The sequence below is a fragment of the Columba livia genome, chromosome 1, assembly GCF_036013475.1.
Source record: "Columba livia isolate bColLiv1 breed racing homer chromosome 1, bColLiv1.pat.W.v2, whole genome shotgun sequence".
Lineage (NCBI taxonomy): Eukaryota > Metazoa > Chordata > Aves > Columbiformes > Columbidae > Columba > Columba livia.
The window spans coordinates 185,640,067-185,665,413 of record NC_088602.1 but is presented as its reverse complement, the minus strand read 5'-3'; the positions used below and the strand labels follow the sequence as shown (position 1 = coordinate 185,665,413).

At 38.3% G+C, this 25,347-nt stretch overlaps 1 protein-coding gene across 3 annotated transcripts in view; it reads right to left on the bottom strand.

Annotated features, from left to right (window-relative positions):
* CFTR (CF transmembrane conductance regulator) overlaps positions 1-25,347 on the bottom strand; it is a 110,920-nt gene that overhangs the window by 19,664 nt on the left and 65,909 nt on the right. For all 3 annotated transcript variants that reach the window (XM_065048802.1, XM_021285419.2, XM_005500867.3), the window contains exons 12-21: positions 23,557-23,651; positions 20,828-20,914; positions 19,222-19,954; positions 17,916-18,044; positions 15,635-15,672; positions 14,190-14,443; positions 13,057-13,136; positions 8,906-9,056; positions 7,566-7,793; positions 5,430-5,530 (exon numbers count right to left, since the gene is read on the bottom strand). In XM_065048802.1, the coding sequence (XP_064904874.1) occupies positions 5,430-5,530; positions 7,566-7,793; positions 8,906-9,056; positions 13,057-13,136; positions 14,190-14,443; positions 15,635-15,672; positions 17,916-18,044; positions 19,222-19,954; positions 20,828-20,914; positions 23,557-23,651 (1,896 nt within the window). The remainder of the gene's footprint in view (positions 1-5,429; positions 5,531-7,565; positions 7,794-8,905; positions 9,057-13,056; positions 13,137-14,189; positions 14,444-15,634; positions 15,673-17,915; positions 18,045-19,221; positions 19,955-20,827; positions 20,915-23,556; positions 23,652-25,347) is intronic.

Sequence of the window (25,347 nt, the reverse complement as noted above, 5' to 3'; positions counted from 1 at the left end):
ACCATGTCCCAAGAACCTCATCTACATGTTTCCTAAACCCCTCCAGGGATGGTGACTCCACCACTTCCCTGGGCAGCCTGTTCCAATGCCTGACAACCCTTCCCGTGAAGAAATTTTTCCTAATATCGAATCTAAACCTCCCCTGGTGCAACTTGGGGTCATTTCCTCTTACCCTATCACCTGGGAAATGAGACCAACACCCTTCACACCACAGCCTCCTTTCAGGTAGTTGCAGACAGCGATAAGGTCTCCTCTCAGCCTCCTTTTCTCCAGGCTAAACAGACCCAGTTCCCTCAGCCGTTTCTCACCAGACCTGTTCTCCAGACCCTTCATCAGCTTCGTTGCCCTTCTCTGGACTCTCTCCAGTACCTCAATGTCTTTCTTTGACCTTGTTAAACTGCTTTTGTAATTCCTTCTGCAAAGTGATTCTTCTTGATATATTACCATGCTTTCCTCCTTTTCAATCCAGATAAAAATACTGTTATGTGGATCTTCCATGTGGAAGAAAATATATATATATGCAAGGAAATACTGGGGTAATTGCTTACATCTCAGTATCTCAAAACACAACTGTGACAGAAGTTTTGAAAAGTTTTGAAAAGTGTGCTAAACCCCAGGTCTATCAACTACAATCCCTCTGCAAGATGGAAAGACATGGTCATCATCATGTTGATATATAAATGCTATATCATTTTGGAGATACAAACAGGGAGACCTTGGATCAGACTGACAATTTTCTTCCTGTCTGTCTAGTATATTCCCATAATGAGCAACATGTATTTATTTAAATCAGTGTTTGATGGTACATCTGCTTTCAGAAATCTTAGCTTTTTAGAAATATATTTGTTTAAGAAATTAAGGTCTTTCTCAGCTTTGTCAAGAGCTGTGAACTTTTGCACAGGCGGGGATTCCCTCTAATTGCCCAAGAGATCCCACCTTTATACACTAGCTAAAATCTGCTATGAAGCCCGCTGGACAAAGAGCCTTCCCTTACAATAGAAAATTTCATATCTGTCCCAGCTCCCCTGACAGATTTATCAGTCACATCACATATGCAGATATTTTAGACAGCTTAATATTTTAAATCAATTCAGAAGGATGCTTTCCTGGTTCTGTAATCTGCATTACGATTTACATCTAGGCAGAATGTAGCATAAGTGTCAGTAACGTTTTACAAAGATATTCATTCTTCCTTTCACAGGTAGAAATCTTCTGTCATTCATAATGACAGGTATAGTGTAGGTGACAGCAAGTTTCTCGTCCATTATTCCCATCAGCAACATGCCTGCTACATTCACATTCTCTAACTAATGCTTTAGAATCAAGGAGTATATTTACTACTTTTATCTAAAAATGTCTCGAGCATAATACACTATTTTTAGCTTTGCCTAATTGTATTTTACTGAGATTTTAATAACCTTGCAAATTCTTTAATTTACTTTCTCATTAATATCACTTAAACTCTTCTTAATGTTGGAGGAGAACTCATAATACAATTATATAATGTATATTTCCAGAAAGTGGAAGACATAATTCTTTTGCAAGTAATCTAATACAATTAATTTCATCAGGCCCTCTGTCCTCTTCTGCTAGAAAGAGAGCGGTTACCCTCTCCAGACCAGACACGCACAGTATGCAATGACCATGTCACAAGCACCTCCTCAAAACCACGCTGTCTGGAAAGCACAGTGTGCAGCTCAGAGGTTGGTCCAATGGCTCATGTTGTAAAAATCCCCTGCGCATTGAAGTCACTGCAAAAACTGGGTCAATGCAGGCGGACCATACAGTTTTACTGAGGTTTTGCATCTTCTGCTGTTACATTTTGGGTGCACTTACAGGACATATACTCTTCTTCCAAACCACAAAAATGAAATATTTAGTCAAACTTGTACTCATTTTTTTGCTCTTTCTCACACTGCTTTGCAGGCAGAAAAGGAAATGTTCTAGCAGGTTTTTCTTGATTCTGTTCCCTTGCAGATGACCAACACCTCACTTTGAGAATCATCATTCTGATGCAGATTTTAGTCAAGTATTTAATCTATTTAAACTCTGGAAATTAACAGTGTTCTAAGTATTCTGCTGACAATAGTAAAAAAAATATTAAGATCATGTCCTTGTTAATAAAAAATACCAATTGAACAGGTGAAATAGAATGAGAAAATAAAAGAATGAAAACCAGCTCCAAAAGTACCATTATTTTTCACAGTCCTAATTTTTTCTTTGGTCCTCTTCTGTACCACATACTATTTTAATTCTTCAGCATCCCTGATATCCAGGGTGGGGCACTGTGAGGTTTTCTAAGTGTGGTTTTAATATCTCTTTGGGGGATTCTTTTTATATCTCCTTATATAAGTAATCTTGGCCACAGTAAAAGCATGGCATTTTCTCCTTCCCTGATAAAAAGAACTATCCTCCTCAGTTATAGTGTTGCTACTGCAGGATATACACCAGTGCAGGAAGAGTTTATAAAGTGGTAGAACAGTCCACTGGGACTAGCCAATGCTTATCTGTAAAAGCAGCACTTACTGGAAAACTTATTTTCTATTTCCTTATGAAGGAAAAAAAATCTAAAATACTACAAGACTGCCTGGAGGGACAAGAAAAAGACCAGACACCAGCAAAGGGATTTTAGCAAAAATGATCAAAGTGAAAAGATAAATCTAGCCTAACTTGTAGCTTTAAATGAAACAATGGATAGCTGTCAGAGTGACCACGTATGTTTTAAAAACAAAACAAAACAAAACAAAATCAGAACACCAAGGCAGATAAAGTGTCAGGGCTGTAGAGAACAAAATGCTGAAATGATTATGGGGTATTAAAAGACAATGGGGATTTTTCAGTTAAAGCCAAACCAGTTCAACAGAAATTGCTTCAAAGAGAAAATCTGTGTATGTAAAAAAAATCCAACCTACAACTCTGATTTCTTCAATAGGCACGCCAGTGTCACAAAAAGCTCAAGATGGAGATTGCATGGAATAAAGTCCAATTTGCCACCTGCCCATCTGTTTGGCCAGTATTTCCTCTGGTACATTTTTTCCTTCTTCACATGATCCCAATTCCCGTTCTGCCTTCCTGTCACTTTGCACATATTTATTCCACCAGTGCCCTGTACCTTGCATATCTTGTACGACGACTCAGCACAAGCTTAGTATTATGTACTGATTGCAGCAGCTATGCCTTCAGACATGGGCTTCAACCACTTGCAGAAAACTCCAGCTTATATGACAACCAAAGACTATCACCTACAAATGCACTATATGTTCAGGCATGCTTGTGTGCAGGTTTGCAAGCACAGATGTCACAGCTGCTCAAGGAAAGGCAAAAGTGATGTCACCTAGAGCAGTGCGTGCAGATCTGTAGCTGGAGACAGATGGAGATGTGTCAGTTCTAGCCCATCCAATCCTATGGGGAGCTTCAAAATACCCCTTGAAATAAAAACAGAGTATAACCAAATAGAGTACAGATCAGGCACACATGCAAGCCTTTGCAGCACATCAGTAACCAAATAATTGTGAAAGTCTTTAAAGAGGGAAGTGCTAAACATAGAGAAAACAAAGAGTGGGAAATAATACAGCTGCATCACCCAGTGAAGCGATTTCGTTATCTTAAAACCATGAAACTGTTCTTATTTTCTTCTTCACAGAGGCAGCTTTTAAATGTCAGGAAAAGCATCCTGCCAGCAACATCTATTAGGTTGTCATCTGGGCTACCTAAAAATTCATGGGACAAGGGTGGGCAGCTATCCACTGTGGAAAGAAGTCCAGAGGATCCACCTACAAACTGATGCACCTTAAAAGGCTGTCATTAATAGAGTATAACTGGTGCTCCTGTACAGTAGTTTGTCTTAATATAGAGAAAAGTATTCACAAACATCTAAAGCAACTTGAGACTTTCTTTTCAGAGGAAATAGAGTTAATTCCTTACTGCTACTAACATACGACATTTTAACATCATCGTATTTTAAAAAAGAAGTTTTTCATTAAAACACTAGTGTGTCCAGCACCCTCTGAATTCTACACAGACCTAAAGTGATCACACTATGCCTTACAGGACTAAGGTGAAGTTACAAATGAGAGCTGATTAAATGTTACTGTCACTGTCATGCCTTACCAACAGCACGTTTTACTGCATTATCAGTCACAAAACTACTGTTTGATGTGTCTTGCAGTTACAGCAAAGAAGCCTTTCCACAAAGTGCTTTCCCTTCGAGGCAGGCTGTTCTAACAAGCAAAGAAAGAGTCAGGACCAAATGATCGGTGGACACGGTAAACATGTGTCCCTGGGCAGCAGTCGGCTTGCTGGGCTATCACCAGTCACACACGCAAACAAGAGATTAGATGCTGTAAGAGGTTAATTCCCAGTTTGGGGGCTCTTAAGGATTTCCTTCAGGATGAGGGTTGTTGAATCACATATTTTAAAAAAATATGTCAAACTAGCAAATATTTTTTCACTGTGACCATTTGCCCCAATTATATTTTTCTTAAACAATTCATTTCAGCTAAACAGGATTAATTGTCTCCAAGATCTGCCGTAAAAGTCGTTTGTTTTCCAATACTGAGATGGTTGGCATGAGAAGCTCATTTAGGGTTCAGAGAGGGTATGACTGGATGCAAGAGAAAAACATTTTCTCAGAATTATTTTTTTATGTATAAGACTAATGTATGTTGAGACAGGAATTCTGTCTAAAATAAATTCTGGAATCCGTGAAGTGTAAAGAGAGAACTAGCTTACATTTTAAAATAACATCTAAAACTTTCATCCATTTAAGCTAAAGTAGTATGAAAACTGCAAGAACAAACACATCCTTTTATGAGTTTCCTGTCTGCTTCTCATATCTCAACAAATAGGTGATGAATTAACCTTGTAAAATATTCTGTTTTAAAGACAATCCTAACTAATGGACTGACTAAGGGGTAAGCATGTAAAACTCTAAAGCCTTATGTCACAGGGCGTCTTATACAAAACCAGAAAAAGACCTCCAGGGGAGTCTAGAAAAGATTTTTAAATCACTATTGATTTTGCATAGAAGGAGCTCAAAAACATCCATCATGATCTGCTGTGCAAAGCCCTCAGTCAGACCAAGTAAGGTATGTTATGTAACTTGGTAAGGTATATAATCATAACAAAACAACTTCAAGCCTTTTTTCAAAACTTTTTTCAAGTTTTCTCATCACTGCTACATCTGCAATCTGAATTCTCAAACGCAATTATTCGCTGTTGCCTATTCTAGTCTGGGCAAATTTTGGATCATAGAAAAACTCAGTTTGTGCTGGGCCAAAGCCAGTAGGTTGCTATTAAAGGTATGAGGGGAACTCTTCTGATGCATTTGCCTGATATCCAGCTCTGAAAATAATTCACTGAACATCCATAATCAACAAAATAAGGCAACTCCTTAAAAGAAAGCACAGCACTGTGCATTTTATGCTTACCAAACTATCCACATCTATGCTTGAGTTTACTGCCCACTGCAAGGTTCCCATGATGTTCATAGCTAAAGTAAGAATAATGCCAACTCTACCTGGCCCGTCACCTGTGGAGAGAAAAATACATTTAATTTATATGCAAATAGAAAGCAAATAAAACCGGAAAATTAGCATGAATATTTTAAAATGCAGAGTCACATTCTCTGCTATTTTTTTAATGGAGAAAACATGGATTTGTTAACTATACAAAGGACTGAGAGCTTAATCATCAGTTAAACACCTGGCTTTGGCACTGAATTCACTAGAAACTGCATTCCTGCTTTGGCAGAAGAAAAAAATTACAGCTTTGTACTAAAGCTGTAAACAGAATCAGGCCTCTGCAATCTTGATTTCTGTCTCCTTTTTCCAATATGTGTGAATCAGTGAAATGACTCTAATCTAAAACACCACAGCTAACAACTTTGAAATTCAAAATAGTTGCACTGGTTTACGTTTTCACTTCTTGGACAAATAGAGGACATGTTTTCCTCACTGTTCCACAAATGTACAGATACAAATTCCTTTGCTTTAATTGTCTGTTGAAACAAGCAAGGGATATTTTTTAAGAGTTCATACAATACAATATAAGCATTTAAACTACCCCGCTGTTGATTTTTAATCTCACTATCTGTTAAATGGAATTGAGAATTTAAGCCAAATGCCTTTCTATGATTTCTCCATTTCTCCTACAGCTTTCTTCAACAAACTCCCTCCTGTTTTGCTTATAGACATCTCATTATCAGAGTAGCTATAGAAGTAAACAATAAAAGTAAAGTATTCCTCCTGAAAACTGACAGATTAAGAAAAGGAACTTAGTGTTGTTCCAAGGACCTACTACCTGTAACAGTAAAGTTTACAATAAAATATCCAGAAAAACAATAAGACAAAAACCAGTTTTCCTAAAAAAACCTCAAACTACTAAGCACACAAAGTAAAAGATAGGAAGAACAGCAGGGGATACTGTTTCTCCAGGAATTTTAAGGGAACTAAAAGTCTCCTTTATAACAAAAGTACTGTAGGTACATATTTTTATACAGAAGCATTTGTGCGGTTGGATTTCTTTTTCTAAGAATCAGAAGAGCTCCTTACACAAGAAACAGAGGAGATCATTTCATACACAATACAATATTTGATAAAATGTACACTTTTATATAACTCCTTTGCGACACTGAAGTACGACCAAATGACATTTGGATATTGTTAGAAACAAAACCATCCTTCATAAAATCAGCAAATTCTTGTTCCTCAGCAACCACAGTATTGAAACTGCATCCCGATCCAACACATGAAGTTCAGTAAACCTTAGGAGAGGGAGAATAATGCCTGAGAATCAAAATACACACCTAACAAAAGCACGGTGAATTAATAACTGTATTTGAAGTAATTTGTAGCTAAACCTGCTGAGCTCTTCCACAGAACTCAATTATTGCAACTTTTTGGGGACATTATTCTCCTGTTCTCTGCTTGTTGGAGCCTGGTTGCACCCAGCCAGCCAGGAGCAGCATTTTGAATACAAGTAAGGTTCTTATTCCTGCACTGGGTTTACTAGAAGTGGTGAGCCATTTTTAAGGGGTTTTTGAATGGAATTTGCAAAAGTTCACATTGGAAATGAGCCAGTGGGTTGGTAATTAGAGAACTGGATGACTTTTTCTGCTATTGGTGGGGCTTTAAAAGATCATTACAACTTTGCATGCCTCAGTCATTTGCAAATGAGAGGAATATTAACTTCTACTTACCAAAAAACTTGGAGTTATACAGATGATAATCAACATCCAAGCTTTTCAGTACACTAACGTGGTTACATTAATGTGGTTTAAAACACATGAGATTACTTTTACAGCAATTACAGTCAAGAAAGTTCTGTCCCTTCAGATACTATTTTCAAATTAATTGCTTCAATGAGTCCTCTGCATCAGATTGCAGATGATAATCATGCAATTTCTGTGTTAATTACATTGTGTTTACTATTATGACACACTTAAATCAGTGACTCCAATGTACGCTACATTTTGCAACAGCTTATTTCCTCAGAATTTTCTAAAGCTGAGCTGTTAAACGGAAGGAGAAAACTTCCATTTCAGTACTGCAGTAAAGTTCCCGTACCTGTAGTTATGATAGAAATGAATGCCACAGCAACAAAAAAGACAACAAAAATAATTTCTATCCTCATCTGGAACCAGCGCAGCGTTGACAAGTAGAGGAACCAGTTTGCCGTGTGTAGGTTCAGGGCTTTGTGAAATAAGGTCTCAAAATACGGCTGCCGTCCAAAAGCTCTCAGTGTCCACAGCCCTTTCAAGCTTGTAACAAGATGGGTGAATATTGGACTCCGAGCTGTAAAGTGTTTAAATTAGAAATATCATAAACACTCATAAGCAAATACTTTTGATATAACACAAATATACAGCCCTGTGCTCTAACTCACAACAGTGTAACTATTGTCAGTGTTTAATTTACATAAGTTGTTGGAGTACATGACTGAAGTAATCCTAGCACAGGATATACAACAATAATCTTTGCATGAATGGGTTGAAATTCCATTCAGTGTATTGCCAGGAAGGGATCACACTAATTCTTCATAGTTAGCATACTACTTGGAGAAGTTCCTGGCCCGCTGTAAGATGCCACAAGAGAAAGGCAGCTCCTCTCCAGCCAAAATTAATTCCTGCAATTCTGATAACTCCATCAAGTGAAGTTTTTTTTAGCACTGAATACTTTAATGCTCTGGATTCAACTGTACTGCTGTGGTAATTTTAAAAAGATCTTGCTTTACATAAAAGGTGTTGAGCTGATGTTGGATCCCAAATGCTGGATCCCCGTGAACATCAAAGAAATTTAGATTTAGATCTAAGGGACTTCAGAATTACACTTAAGTAAAAGGGAGGATGATCATCAGTGTTTAAGATTCAGGGTGGATTTGCTGAGGATCTGCCAGTTTGTTGTTAGCCAGGCCACTGTGCCTGATTTGCAAACCCACACTTCAGAATGAGGTTTTCCATTTTATTGGGAACTTGTTAGTTTCTTAACAGGGGGAAGTGAAGGAAATTTAGTCAAATAACTTTTTCAGAAATAAGAATTCTTTGCAATCAAGATATGGCCTTTCTAAATTTTTCTTATCAAGAAACTCATAGGGCATTTACAAAGCCTGACCACAACTTTTCAAGTTACATTAACTCTCAAGAAAACTGTATGTCAGGACTTCATTTGTTTTCAGCTGCAGTGATGATAAAGCCCAGCTTTAAAAAGATCTTCTCCATTGCCCTTTGGCAGCAGAGCACTCAGTATGGGCTGGATCAGTAACAGCACTGGCTTTAAGGAGGTATGTGTTCTGCTCTCAGAGACAATGGTATCTTGCAAGAGAAAAGGCAAAGAAGAGGTGAGAGGGTGAATCACTTCTCAATTGACTTGTTGTGGATTCAGAAGTCTACCAATTTTGCTGCTCCTACCTTCAGATTCCAGTTGTTTCAGCTGCTGAGAAGTGTGGAGGAAGTATGCCCTTAACACAATAAAGGCTGCTATCACAGGCACTGATGCCAGGAAGATGTAGGGTTGTAATATTGAGACTACTGTTATAGCGCCAATCACAATCAGTATTAACTGTAGAATGAAAGAAAAATACTATTGATATAGTAAACGTGTCATTTTATAGACTAGAGATTGGTAATGAATCTTCTTCCTATGGCAACTACGTATTGTTTCAACAAACATAAAGTGCCAACATAAGTAGGATTTGCAGCTGAGAACAAAACTCCATGAAAAGATCATGAATAACTGAGACCAGATCCATAACCTGTTGGCATGAGCTTCTATCTTTTCTAATAGATGGAAGAAGTGTTTTCTATAGTACAAAGAGTATTGCAGGCCTCTAAATTGTGAAGCCACCCAAAACCAATGGCAGCCAGGCACTCACTCTCCAGTTAAAACTGTAAGGACAACACTTGGAAAATCTGCAGCCATCTCCCAAACCTAATGGTGCTGCCCCCCTTCTTGTCTGGACTAGGTGTGCCTCACTGCCAGGGCTTGAGTGCCAGTCTCCTCCAGGTTCTGGGCCAAGCTGTTTTTCTGAGGCTCAGAAAAAGTGGGAAGTTGTACATCATCGCTTGCTCACAGGACTGTAACCCACATATGAAACTAGTACTATTATTTGTCCTGATGAGAAGACAGGAAATAAGTTGTAAGAGGACTTGCGGTATGAAAAATTAGCAGTTTCAGAAGAAAAGAGACTTTTAATGTAACAGATGACATAATAGGAACAAAATCATTCCAGAATTAATCTGTTTAATCCACCATAGACGCCTAGCATTCTTATAAGACCTCCTCCTCAGTAGCTCCAGGCAGGTTTAGTTAAATCAGGCCTTGATCTTTACTCTAGAAGCACCTCAAGCACTTACACTGTTTTTGTCTCATACCTAAATCTAATGAAAATTAAGTATATCAGTGTACACAGAATAGCAAAGCTCTGCTTTGTATCAGTGTTACGTTTTGCACTAAACAAAAACTACTTCAAACTGCAAACTTAACAGCCTAAAGCAACTGAAAATGGACAATTTGGACAAAATTATGAACATCACATTGAAACATCACTGCAAGTGACCAGTCAGCAAAGAAACAGATGGAAAGCAAAACTAATTTCACATTAGAAAAAACCTGCAGTTGGCGCTTTTGCTACTACATCCACAGAAATTCAAGGAAGAATTTAAATTCCCAGTAATCCAAGTCGGAGGTCTTTCATGAACACGTAAGCATGTGCCAAATTTCCTACCCGTTGTTTTAATCAGAAATCTGAGGAGTGCAACGGCAGCATCAAAGTTCACAAAGAAAGAATACTATACCAGCTGAACTAGTTAAGTATTTCTTTCACTGTTTTCCTTCTTTCTCTTAAAAGCATGATGACACGGCGTTATGCTTGTGCAGGCTGTGTAGCACTGGCCAGTAGCAATGCAAGAATGGATTTGTGTTTACTCTATTTCGAACTGCAGAATTTAGTACCTCTTGTATCTCTAATTGTTAGGATGTGAATAGATTGTTCAACTGATATTGAGCCAAGTTACACAGCTCTCATATTACTTGAGATTTCACAGTCATATAGTGACTGCTTTAATTCCCGTTTTCATCATTTACTCAAATTTTGCAAAGGCCACCATGCTGCCACATTGTTCGCACTGCTGGTCCAACAGTTATTTCACTAAAAAGTTAAATATGAAAATTTATGCTATCTCATAAACTCCAAACACAAAATAAGTATAAATTCAAACAGAAGATGACACCTCTGAAAAGGCAGTAGCGAAAAGCAACACACAAGCCAGCCACCTTGGCATATGCTCAGGGAATGGCAGCGGAGGGCTCGTGCAGCCCAGTTAAGAACCACAGCACTGCACTACAGTGACCCCAGTTGCTGAGCTTTCAGGCCTAACGGATGAGAGGCAACGGGTACAAGCTGAAATGCACAAAATTCCATTTAAACTTAAGAAAAAGAATTTTTATTGTCAGGATGGTCAAACACTGGAACAGGTTGCTCAGAGAAGTTGTGGAGTTTCTTCCCTTGGAGATATCCAAAATCCAACATGGCCCTGAGCAACCTGCTCCAGCTGATCCTGCTTTGAGCAGAGAGGCTGGAGAGGTCCCAGGCCCTGGATCCAGAGTCCCTTCCAACTTCAGCCGTTCTGTGACTTTGCAATAATCAGCAGAGGAGGAGAAAGCAACTCCTCTGAACCCACAGAGGAATCTGATTGTTCATTAGCAGAGTCTATGGAAGTGTGAAGCTGCCAAACAAGTCTGAATTTAAGGAGGATCAGAAGAAATGCCTTATGGAGGCAACACTGGTAAAAAGCATTCAACACAGCAGTTAGGATCAATGATCTTCACCAAAAGAACCTGGAAAGACAGGGCAGCTTATCATGCATGCTCAGGAGCTTCTGCAGATAAGACTGAGGACACAAAGGTGAACCTATGGGACATTAGAGCTTAGGTACCCTCTGAAAGGCATCAGAACAGTAAAGGCAAATCTCGGGACTTTCCCTGTCCTTGAAAACATGAAAAAATACTCAGTTTCTTGCAGAGAGTTTGAAAAATAGAGATAGACTAGCTAAAATAATTTTGGAATAACATCCCTGTGGCAGATGTAAAATACCAGAAGCAAAATGGCCACACCAGATAAGACAGTAGTGAATCCTGATCACACCAAAGATGACATCAATCATTCAAAGAAGGTCTCAATGTCCATCTTTACTCATTCAGCAAATCTTTGTGATGTCAGCAGGACATGAAGTAGAGCTGTAATGTCCCTGAACCACTTCATGTGGAGCTGCACTGGCCTCTTTAAAGTCATGAGTCAAAGTTATCCATTACTAAAACAAAAATATAGGAAAGGGACTCAGCTTTGATGAGACCATCATGTTGGTAGGCTTTGTAATGCAGAGCAAACTCACAGATGGAGACAGGCAATCTGTGCAGGGCCTGCATATCTCTCAAATAAAAGTGGAGAGGAACAGGGGGGCCAGGGAAGCTTTTGCTTTCATTTTTCAAATGTTCTGGGAACCAGCTCTGTCTGAGGAAAAGCTGGTGTTGCAGCATTAGTGGTGGGATGCTAATGAGGAGTACTGGGATCCACACAGATTCACAAAGTCTCAGAACAGGTAGGATGGGGAGCAAACAAAAGCATCCTCCTTCAGAAACACTGGAATTGCCTATATCTCTGTATTTCTTTAATGTTCTCTGGAGTGGGGATGAATTGGGAGGCCACCAAAATTCAAGATTTTGCAATGCATGGAGGTTCCCAGGAGGTATGCTGGAAACAAGCCTTTCCATCAAAAAAATAAGAAGTCTGCAACATCACAACTCTTAGGGATGTAAAATTCCTCCAAGGAGTAGAGTCATCTAAAGCTCTCCTCCATCACAAATAGTTATCCAGTGCCTGATGTACTCAGTTTAAATCCCAGAGACTCAGGGGAAGCCACAAAGATGCAAAGGATAAGAGACAAAATTAGGCAGTCAAAATTGTGAAGACTAGAGCTGCCCAACTGAAGAGCTGAAAGCACATAATCATGGGTCAAACTGTCCAATAAGGCAGGACTGGAAGCGTTTCCCCAAAAGATAAAAGAACAGAAAAAAACAAGAACATATTCAACAAAAGAGAAGAAGTGGTGATGCTAGCAACTGGTAACAGAAGAGGCTAAGGAGGTAAAGTCATGAAAATGACTGAATGAAATCAAAGGACAGAATGAAAAAAATATAAATCTTGAGAAAAGATAACCGAAAGAAACTAAGGAATCCCCTTTGCACCTTTGAAGTTGAATACGGGCAGCAGCAGGGATACTTGTAGCAGTCTGCAGGGCAAAAATCTTTCTGAGCCTGAGTACTAAAACGGGTTTGCAGAAAGAGTGGAGGCACACATATAGGCAAAAGCTCAAAAAAAGAAACAATGAAGTTGACTTACAAGATAAGCAGCTATGTAAACATATACAGACTGAAAAAAAAGGAAGAGGGATTTAAATTCACTTGTTATTATTCTTATTAATATAATTTATCTTGCATGATGTACAACTAAAACTTTACAATACTATAAGACAGCAAAATTTAGAACTTTTATTCTTCAAACCTGAATGAAGTCAAATACTGTAAGTGGAAGTAAGTCATCCAGCACGGCCGTGTCTTTTGCAAATCTGTTAAGCATACCACCTATGGATTAAGAGAAGAAAAAAAAGAGTCAAACATTTTAACACTGCAAAAATCCTACATTTATTACCTCAAGAAAAAATACAACATTTTCTGAATACAAAATATTAATGATAAGCACATGATTTTTTCTAGTACAAGCAATTCCACTACAGTTTAGTGGAGCTACAGTTTCTTTCCCCAGGGAGGAATTTGGCTCCACAGCTTCTGTTTCAGCTCTTGGAATCTCAGAAAAAAAAAAAAAAAACTGAGAATGTAATAAAAACAAAGAAATATAATTAAACAGGACAGAAACAGAGGCACAAAGAATAAGGTCTGTACCCTTACGCAGCAAGCTCTGCTTATACACAGATAATTTACACATCAGCATTTGTATGAGTTTGTATACCAGTTTCTTAGCTTCTGAACAGAATTTCTGTATTAATCACAAGATAGCAACAGAATATAATGGGAAAATGAAGGAGAAACACTATGTTGCATCATCATTTACCAATGTCTGCTGTAATCTGGTAAACACCAGTAAGAAGGGGATGGGAATGGGAATTTCAGGTACAGCGGGAGGTTGAACTTGTTGCCCCAGTTTTATAACAAATTTTGTAACAATTCCAGAGCCAAATTTGAATATGCATACCATTATTCACACCAACTGATATTTTATGCCATTTTACTAGGACTACTCATTAAATAAAGTACCATTTATCATTCACACCTGACTCCTTGTCACCACATAGCTGACAATCTGTTTTCTATTGCAGTTTTAGACAAAGTCTATTCATTAGAAGTTATTCTGATTTTATTGCCTCAAACTGTTAACAGTTAATTTTCTCTAACTTACAAGATGATATTTCAGAATCAGAATTGACAGCTGAAATAAGTCACACTTAAAATGTAGCCAATGTTCATTAAAAGATTTGCAAATTACTTTATGTGGCAAACTTTTCACATTCAGCTTATCTGAAAACGTAAATGGAAAGCAACAGTATCCTTTAACAGAACGAAAACTATTTAATTGAAATAAAACCCATACATGAGACATTCAGTTCCCATCTCAGTTACCTGCTTTCCAAGAGTTGAATGCTGACATAGGCGCATGAAGAACTGCATGCACCATCTTTTGATGAAGAGTTTTAGACACTGTTATAAGCGTATGCACAAGGGGCAAACCTCTGAAGATTCCCATGGCAAGCAAAGTATCTGCCACTCCCACGTAGATATAAATGATGTAGTAGCTGCTGTTGTCCGTGACAATCACAGGAGGTCTGTCAGAGGTACTGTTTTCTGATTGTGTTGCATTTGCTTGCAAAGCTGTCCTGTATGATGGAAATTAAAAATAAATGCATTACTGGAATTTGAAGTTTTTTCTCTTTTATTTTCTCTACTAAACAAATAGTAATGCAATGCTCATTTGTTTTAAAACTATGTTAATGGTTAGTTTTATATATTTTCAGTCATTTTTTTAATTATCCTGTATATATGAAATATAAATTATAAACTAATCACATTGCACTAAGGCAAAGTTACTCTGCTTGTGTTCAGGGGCCAAAGCAATAAATGACCTATTAATCTCCTCAGATACATTTGGTGATTCAGGTGCCTACCAGCATTTGCAGCGATTTCTGAACTAGTTGCAATTGTGCAATGAAGGGATTTTACCAAGCTGGAAATTAAGCCATTGGTATATAACCACAATCCCTCCAAGGGTTTTCTCCAAACTGCTGTGCAAATGCACTGCTTTTGATCTACACCCAGTTTAATCACTGGCAAAACTAGCCTAATCGAGAAAAACACATTCGCTTATTTTAACCATAAAAAAACAGTTTGTGTTGAAAAAAGTGAATTACTATGGAAGTAAAATGCTTCAGGTGTATTATAAAAATCAAAGGCCTTAGTGACCTATTCTAAGAGGGCATCAACATAAATCCCTCCTCCTCCAGATCAGACTTAAGTCACCATATGCTTTCTGTTACATACTCAAACACACAGACTTAGCACCACAGGACTGAAACAGGGATCAAAAGTATTAACCCAGGAAAAGCCACACTGCTGCTCAGTGTGTTTTAACCTTTGTCTGCCTGACCCTGCAACTTTTGGTTAGTTTTCACAGGTGAGCAGAGGAAATTGTACAAGTGAGGTCTTACAGAAATTGCTCCCTTAAAATGTTCCTAAGCAAACCCCTCACCTGGCGCCTCTGAAAGACAGCGGTGAAGTACAGTGTACTCAGGATAATCAAGTCCATGCGTGAGCTGACACAGGAAAGGTCTTGTGAGCACTGATACGCGCTCAATAGCAAGACACAAAATGCTGGACTGTAAGCACTTAAAGAAGTACCAGCTTAAGATACACCTACATGAGCTATATAGACCATCAATCTATGATCCATTTTACTGAATATAAGTGAATGCCTATCCATATAGAATTCTGGGAGAATTTATTCATTATTTATAGCAAAAATCCATGTAAAGGAGACCCCAATTTCTCAATAAGTGATCAACACTACTTACATTTTAAGAAACCATAAGCCAGCAAGAGAAGCAGCTACCTGTGATCAAAGAAAACAGAGTCAGTTTTTTGTCTTGTCACGTTATGTACTTTTCCTTACTTATCTTCTTCCACGGACTTTATAATTGTTTGCAGAGATAGCATTATATTAAGAAATGGATGGAAGTCAATCTTCCCTGAAGCAAAAAACTTGTCATATCTGCTCCTTTTTCCACAAAAACCATTTAGTGCATCCCACCAGGAAAGCTACATTTAGACTTGTATTACAATCAGGCTCTCAAGTGCCTAAATATTCTTTTATTGTTTTTTACCACACTATTAACAAAGGCTTGCTAATGCATTCCTAATGATAAGGAACATTCACTGTACGCTTTAACATATTTTAAGTTTTAAAGATTTCTTGATGGGCCTAAAAGAGTCTCTCAGTATCTTCAAAGGCAGCTATTCAAATAGGAATGTCAAACATTTAACATTGACATTTTTACACCGTTGTTCTTGATAGCTGATATCGACCTTTGATAAATCTATTTATCTGATATTGCTTGGCTGCTAGCTTTACATAATTCTCCACATAATCTATTTTAATGATTTTAAATGTGGAATTAAACCCTTTTTCATTGTGAGATGCTTCAGTGCTCAAGAAAAGCTTCCTCTCTAACACATTTTTCTTGTCTGTCCACTAAGACACTGGAGACGTTCATCTAGCCAATCACATTTCAGTCTGCTCTATTTCTGCCAATGACCTTTTTGCCAAGGGTCTGAACATACATTCTAGCACCCTCTTCCCATACATGTTTATGGCACTGGTATGGGGAATGCTTTACTATAATAGCTCAGCACATAATCAAAGTCTTCTCCTTGTGATCCACTAACTTTTGCGGGTCTTCTAGCCCATTAATTTATCAACAGGCTTTTACTTAAGCAATAGTCATGCTGGGAAGTTTAACCTAGATGGATACATTCTTTGTCATAAGATTTGTTCTTCAATTAGAAGATGAGGCTTTTGAATTCTTTAAAAAGGTTTTAGTCTAATTTAAAACCAAAAATTTGTAATCAAGATTAGAAATGTATGCTGAATATATGTGGATAAATCTGATATGTCTCAAAGTTAACATTTCCTGTTCCACTACAACTCACAATCGTCTTTGCTGTTGCAGGTTTACACAGCCATTTGCCGCTACCACCTACATGATAAGAACAGCTACATATCTAAATACCATCTTGCTTCCGTAGGTGGTTTAAACAAGATCTAAGCTCCAGGCTTTATTCCTGGTCCAAAACAACTAATTTAAATCACCTGCAACATAACATTAGTGTAAATTCAGGATACCATCAATCGTATTCTTCTTCAGGCTTGATAACACTAGAAGTTTGAAGGCCACCACAGAACTGCTAAAATCCTTTCACTGACACAGTCAGCCAGAAACTAGTCCTATATTCTTACTGGATTCTTCTTTCAGTTCATGTTGAAAATGCCACAATAAATTGGTATCATATTTTATCACCTGACATATAAATACAGTCTCATTCATCTCCCCGTCTTCTCTCCTAAACATGTTCCTTCCCTCAGAAAAAAACACTTGATTTAGGCTATCAAATGTAAAAGAAGACACTATGAAATGCTGTATGTGTGCTTAAAGTCTTTTCTAATTTGGGAGACAAGACAAAAAGCAGGCAAACTCTGTTATGAGAAAAATAGTCAGACTTGTAGGATCAGGCAGGTGTTCTTCAGCACTTTTTCCGATGAGTACGTTTTCCACCATACTTGAAAAAAGTCTTCTCTGCATGCTGCAGGACCACCTCATCCATCTTTCAATGTCGTCACAGGAATTCAGCTCTCTGCCCTACTCACCACTCTTCTTTCACTAGGAGCAAAACTACTAACTCATTTTTGACAGCAGTTCTTCAGAATGTATGTATGTGCTCATCACAAAAATTCTAGTAATTATTGTTGTTAACCTCTCAAAGCTCTGCAAAAATATCTTCTAGTGCAAAATGGAAGATTATTCACCTGTGAACAAAAGACCTGCAGAGACCAAAAATTCTTATTTATGGTACCACGCAGCAGAAAATAACCAAGATAACTGGAGAAGGTGGGTCTTCTGCTGCTGTTCCCTCATCACTAACTCTGGTGAGAAATGCTCATCTAAACAGTACAAAAGTCATTGCAATATCATTTAACAGCAGTTGCCAATAAGCAATCCATACATGAGCTAATTTCTGTCACAAACAACACAATTTGAACAAATATTTGAACATAACATCAAGCACAAATTTTCTTACCTCAACTAAGAAGACAATAAAACACAAAATTAGAACAAAAATCAAGTTTCTGTGGATGGTAACGTATCTGAAATAGGTATTCCATGTGGTAACAGTACCCATGCTTTCAGCATCATCAGTAAAGCATTCCTGTCAAAGAATTGATAAGACCATAGTCAGAATGATAAGAACATCTATAGATGCGAATTTCTGACACATGAATGCTGTCATTCTTTCTGCTAACTCACTCCAAATAATTGAACTGCAGCATTCAAATTGGTTGACAATGACTGGAGAGGAGGGTGCTGCCTTGTTGAGTCCTCTTTGGTATAACAACACCGTTTAGAGATTATTTCAAATTTTCAGACAACAATGAAAGAAACAACTAGGATTTGTCCAGCACTACTAGAAGACCAGAAATCATTAGCTATTCTCTTTCAATGGAGATTATTATTGTGCTGATAGAGTAAATTTGTAAATAATCTGAGGGCTTGATTGGTTGTTGTTTTTTGGTGGTGGTGGGTTTTATTTGTTTTCTTTCTTTGTTGGTTTTGTTTGTTTGCTAGTTTGTTTGTTTTCCTGCTGAGATCAACAAAGCAAAAGAATAAAAGAGCATTGCTTCAGTAATTTATGAGTTTAAGTATTTCTTGTAGACTTTTTTCCACCTAGGAAACTACTGTAGAATATTTTCATGTTCTGTGAAAATCAGCTGTCAGTTTTGAAAATAAAAGGAGTTCATCATGACCCCTTAATAGTTATTAGAAAAAAGGAATTTTGGTCCAGTTCTTGGTATAAAACCCAACCATAATCACAAAATTCCCAGCACATCCACAAAAAAAGAATAAAATCCAGCTTACTCCTCTGGTCATTAACTGTATCAGAACATAAGTGCTAAGCAGTCTGATAAATTTGCCAAATTTGACCTAATTCCAGTACTTCAAATGTATTTTTTTCCATGAGCCTTAAGGTTTCAAATGTCTATTTTACATAAATGTTCTAAAACAATGTTTGTCCATGTTATGGTTTAAAATTTCATTTTAGCATAAGTAATCTTAAAGGTAGATTAAAGTGCAGAAGATTAAAATTCTGTACCGATATTCTCTAAAAATAGCAAACACTACAAAAAATCAGTCAAAATTAACGATTCAATGATTTCAAGATAATATTTGAGTTAAAAAAAAAAAAATCAGAGATATTCCAAAAAAGATATTCCACAGAGAAGTACTGCATTAGGGGTTACAAAGCCAGGTACAAAAATATATAAGGAGTATATTGCACTAAACTATCACCATATCAAAAAACAAGATGAGTGAAAATCAACACACACCTTCAAATCCTCTTCATTTATTTCATCAGTAATGTCCAAGACACTGTCTCGAGACAAGCGCCTGGTGTAGATGTCGATTTCAGAAGACAGGTTTGTCTGAGGCACCATAGACATTTTCCGAAATGTTGTACTTCCCTTTTTGGGAAAGTTTGGTCCGTAGTTCACAGAGGTGCCCGTCATGAGGTCTAACACAGATTGCCTCCTCCGAGCTTGCAGCAGATGGTCATTGTGTAGCATTTTTGTCCGAAGCAGCCCCACATCTCCCTGTTCCAAGTCAGGTACCAGCGAGAGCCTCCTTTCTGGGGGGTCATTGTGGCCATCTTCTACGCCATGGACCTGCATCCCATTCCTCTGCACTACTGAGAACTTCCTACTTGCATTAAGGGGGTTAATAATTATGGAGCTCTTCCTTTTGTCATTAAAATCTGATGTCTGTCTAAAAGATTGCTTCTTTATTTCATTTCGTGATCCCATGCCTTCTCCTTCAAAGGAAAATCGTCGGAGAGTCTCAGTTAGAATTGAATTTCTTCTCTCTGCACTGAACTGATCAAAAGAATCAAATCCCATCAGCTCTGAGCTGAAGTCTGGCCGTTGACCCTGAAGTTCAGAAAACGTTCCATAGAAATAGCAGCTCCCCTCATGTAAAATTAATATTTTGTCAGCAATCCTTAAATGTTCCAGTTTTGAAGTGACCAAGATCCTAGTTTTATTTGCCATCAACTTGCACACACAGCTATAAAAGATGAAAGTGTTAAAAATTAGATTTTTTTCTTCATGATTAAATGTTGCTTTTATACCTTTCACTTTCAATCTCTTTGCTTTTACCTGCCCTCTCCTAGTATAAGCTGTCTTGGGTGCTCCCTCAAACTACAAAGGAAAGTGGTAAGGCTGAGCTGTGTAAAGGGTGGGTACTTTATTGGAAGGATAAAAAAAAAGGGGGGAACATTTAATCATTTTCACATCAATCCAAAAAGCAGAGTTCAACATGAAAATGAAATGTTTCTTTTCATCTTGGGGTTACTTAGATCTTTCGCTACCAAACTTAAAAGTATTAGCTCGATTTCAAAACTTCACACTCATGGTGACGGAGAAGCTCATGGATGGCAGCGTGTGTCCTTACTGTTTTGAGCTACACCACCACGACACGACAAAAGTCTCTTCCTTGGTCAACCTGCTGCCAATCTCTTGGTCAGTGGGCACTTTCAGGTGACCCATCTTTCAGTGATTAGAAAAACAAGACAAAATATTGCCTTTCGTAAAAATTTATAAAGCAGGTGAGTGTTTTAAAATGAAATCCTTTCTGGCACACAGACACACCAGATACAAAGCCGTGCACTTTGGGAGTAACAGTTTATAGCAGGTTCAATGCCTTGAGATGCAAGGCGGAGCAGTAATGCTCACACCTGGCCCAGGCTTGTCCCCAGAGCAGTACGCTGTCTTACTGCTAACACAAAATACTCATATGAATCCTTAAAAATAAACATCCTCAAAAGGTATAATTTTGACCACTTCAGTATCTTTGTACTGTTACTAAATTTCTGTTCTTGGCTTTATGGTGTGCTGCTCGGTGGGCTTCTTACATACAATCTATCAAAGCATACAGTACCTTTCAAATATCTCTTTTTCTGTAAAAATATCTAAATGTCCAAAAGGAGAATCCAGGAGATACAAATCAGCATCTTTGTACACTGCTCTGAACAGAGAAAATGGAAATGACATTAACTTTCGCAAGTCTTATACATTTACATAAACATAATTTTAAAATAATGCCTTTACAGTTTTGTCTCAAAAACTTGCAATTAATTGGCTTTTCCACAGCACAAATATGGAGCTGGAGTTCAATGTTAAATGTGCTTATAAAACCTTTGAATAAAGCCTTTCCTTGCTCAAGACCGCATTACAAACTAACTCAGTTTTTCATTAATTTCTGTGCAATCAAAGGAAGCTGCTTCTTGCACAAGTTACTCTAAAGATCTGTTTATGGCCTGAATCTGACAGTCCCCATTGGTGTAGAACGACTATTTAAATGAGAATTTAGTACTTACTGTAACACCTACTGCTGCCTGAGAGAATATTACATATATGTAAATAAGTGTGTGAAAAGCCTTAGGTCTAGGCACGTAGTTTTAGAAGTACTTTGAAATAACTGGTGAGCAAAGACCAGTGTATTAGCAATCCACAAACTTGCAAATATTATCTGAAATGGGACTGTACAATATTTTGAGTTCACGTCATGAAAAACTTCATAGCATTAGGACCTTAAGCTGTGCATGCCTGGACATGGCTGACTGAGACCTAAACCTAGTAAGAGGGGGTTTTTTTAAATCCATTTCAATCGAAGTTCAAAAAGGCCCCTTGCCTTTCTCTGTGAGTATGCAAATCATGATGTGATATGAATCAGGGTATTATTAGTACAGAAAATTTGGAGAGATGCATTTCAGTACTGTTTAAAGTGCTGTAAACATGAGTTTTAAAGTCATGATGTTAAACAATGGGAAAATATTTAACCACCAGCTGAAAAAGCCCTCAATAATAGTATACTATGTTAATAAACCAAGCAACTTTATTGAAAAATTCTCTGCCATGACAGATTTCAGTGACCATACATTATGATGTAGTGGCTGCACAACAACAAAAAGTTCATAGTGTTCCTGGCTCTTTCATCAGCAAAAGGTTTTTAGTTTTTTTTCCTGGAATAATGGTAATTGCTATAATTTGTATGCTGGACTTAGTAGCTGGACGTGATTGGCTTTAGGGTACCAGACCAGTGGGCCAGCTCAAATGCAGGGCTTTTCTCCTTGGTCCTTTCTTTCCCTTTCTTGTAGCTGCAGGTACTGACAGTGCCCTGTAGGAAAGACAGACTCAGGCAACCTCCATCTGCTTTCTCATGACAGCTGGCTGATGGCACTTCCAGCAGGGATTCTCAGTTCCCATGACCTTGCACAGAGTACACCAGACACCTGTATGCGGCCAGTTCAAGCAAATGTCATCCAGCTTATAGTCAGTGCAGATGGGCACAACCCAGAGCTGTAATCCTAGATTTTCTCCTCTAGTTTTCTTCATCTGCAACCCACACCTCAACATCTGCAACCCACACCTCAACCTTGCTTGATGCTGAGCTTAGGCTGGAGCCCAAATAAAATGTAAGGCAGAAACAGCCGCTGTCTTTGGAACATTTAAAATTTAAAAATAATAATTATACAGCTGACAATAAATACATTATATCAGTTCTGTGACCCTCCAGTAAATGAGCTGTGAACATCTGAAAAGTGACAGATATGTTTATTCCAAGGATCTGGCAAATACTTCAAGTAAATATTGCATTTCAAATGAAAATTTAAGTGGGTTTTGTTGGTTGGGGTGTTTTTGCTCTGAAAGCTTTGCCTGCTTCTTTCCTCCTCTCATAACTTACCACATAAAACAGAACCATCCATATGCCTCTGCCTTCTCACAAATCCACTAGAAAAATCCCCACAGAAAGCCTCTCTATTTTAATGAACGCATCTCTTAGCCTCACACAGACACACACATCTTTCACGTGATGCCAGTGTAGATCACCATTATGTGATTTTACTTCTACCCAGCATTTCTGAGCATGGGAACCAGAACAATTTGCACTTGACACAGAAATAAATGGGGCCATTTACACAGCAGAGCTGTCATTACTGGATTTCTGATGATAGCTACGCGATTTCACTGAAACACACATCTGATTTGTAAGACACCTATGTTATTGTTCTGTAGACCTTCAAAATTACTTACTAACATTGGAAGGTCAAACATAAAAGGTCAGACCATTACTCATAGTTACTGACTAGCCATTGCTTTCCATGTTTTCTTTTTGCAAAAGAAAAAGACCAAAACTACAAGCAACGCTTTTTGAAAAATGGCATTTTTCTTCGTTTTTGTTACCTGCACACAGGGAGTATGTCATTAATCAATATATAAAGTACATCGTAGATATGTCATAGCAGGAAAGATCCTGGAATATTTCTTATTTGCATCTTTGTATGGGCTTCTTCGGTACTAAGAAAGCTGCTCTTATAGGTCTGAATCTTTAAAGAGCATCTTGCGTCAGGGAGGGAAAGATTCATCTTCAGCTAAGCCATAGCATGAGTCTGACATCAAATTTTTAAAATACAATAGATAAATATGCAGATGTATCACAAACACAATTGCATAGCAAAACTCAGATTTCTGATAGTAAAATGAAGTTCCTGATATATCTGGAGGATATTTATTTAGCAGGACTTGATCCACATGTATTTAAGTGCTTAGTCATAATACTTTCCTTACACATGAAACAGGATACAACTTAGAGAGCAAAATACGCACCTTGCTAGTGAGATTCGTGCTCGCTGGCCTCCACTCAGAATGATTCCCCCTTCGCCCAGCACTGTATAATCCTTGTCTGGGAACTTGGAAATGTCCTGTTAAAAATTTTTTAAGGATCAGACATGTAATTTCCATACCCAAGAAACTCAAGTTACAGACTGTATGGAAGCACACTGTACAACAGGTCAGACAGAAGTTGTAAAATATATATATATATATCCCACAGAGGTTTACTTCTTTCATTTGTTTATGTATTCAGAAATGGTGATAAAAATTCTATCTCAGAGAGCAATCAGGAGCTGCAAGATCTCAAGAACAAATATTTGTCTGAATTGCTAGATCTCCATAAAAGCAAGGAATGCACTTTGATACAATATCAATCCAAGACATTAATCGTTCAAGTTTTCTGTCAAATAGCAATGATAAATACACTTGCCACTGAAGTTACAGAAAGTAAGAAGCAAATTCCGGATCTGAGCTCTTCAAATCTCAGATGAATTTATACTTCACACTGGTTCAATTAAAAAGCCTTTCACAAAATTCCAAGCCAGGAATGCCAGGAATGCTCAAGGTTTCCAAAAGGTTTGGGAGACAAGTTCCACTGCTTGATCTGTAAGTTACTTACAACTCATGACTGTGCTAAAAATGAACCTTTAGTCAACAATAAAAACAGAAAATACCATTTCACTCTTGTGTGAGACAGAGAAAAGAGAAAAGGACATCCTCCTGCAGTGGCAGAGATGGCCAGAAGTTTTCTTGAAAGGAGTATTTAGCACCAAAACTAAGCATGCACGCGAACCACAATAACTCATGGAAGTGAAGACATGGAGAATGGCTTGTGTGCCTAAAGGATGTCTAGTTTTTCTACTTTTACAGTTGCCCTAATAAAATTATTAATTCTGCCTTCAAGCCTTAGCTGGCCTATGTCCTTAAGCCAACATACGGACACCACTACCACTGTGGTGGTGCTGGTAGTTTCAGGGGACTTTTCCCAGATGGCTGGATGACCTCCCTGTGCCCCAGGGAGCCTCGTTTTCCACCAGGTATGACTCCAGACCAGTTTGCCATGGGCCGAGCTGGAAACCCTGCGTGTCCCAGAATCTCCCTGTGCTTGCACTCCCTGCTCAGCAGCACCAGACCGTCATTCTCGCTGCCTCTGCACATCCTCCCGCTCCCAAGGCAGCGATCCCCCGCAGCCAAGGAAGCTGACTGAGGTATCTGATACCAAACACAATTTTCTCCAGTGTTTCCATGCTTTACAAAGATTTTCCTTTTAGTGCAACTTCTCGGGGAAAAAAAAGTGGCATGCAAAATGCCTGAGACAGGGAGATTCTGGGAGCAGGCTCTAGGCAGTGCTCTGGAAGAGGCAGCCTGTTTTGGGGTCTCTCTCCCCCAGACAGCCGAGGGACACACAGGCACTCCGCTATCTGCACACACTCTGCAGCACCCACAGAAACCCTGCAGCTTCTGGGAAAATGACTGGAAGACACATGAAGCACCTCCAGAGCAATACGACCTGGGATTCTAAGTTGAGCTGCTCTCTACAAGTTCACATTTCATACCAAGTCAGATATAATCCAATTTTGGTCACCCCTGCTGTGATTTTGATGGTTAATCACTCGCTGTTGGGCAGGCTTTTGGCATTCCAAGTCGCTGAGGTTTTGCAGAATAAATAAACAAATAAATAGAAAACCTTCCAGAGAAATGTTTCCTTCTTCCTCCCCTGTAAATTGCCCTGACCTCAGGAACAGAATGAACAATGCTGGTCAGCCCTGGATCGGTGACAGATGA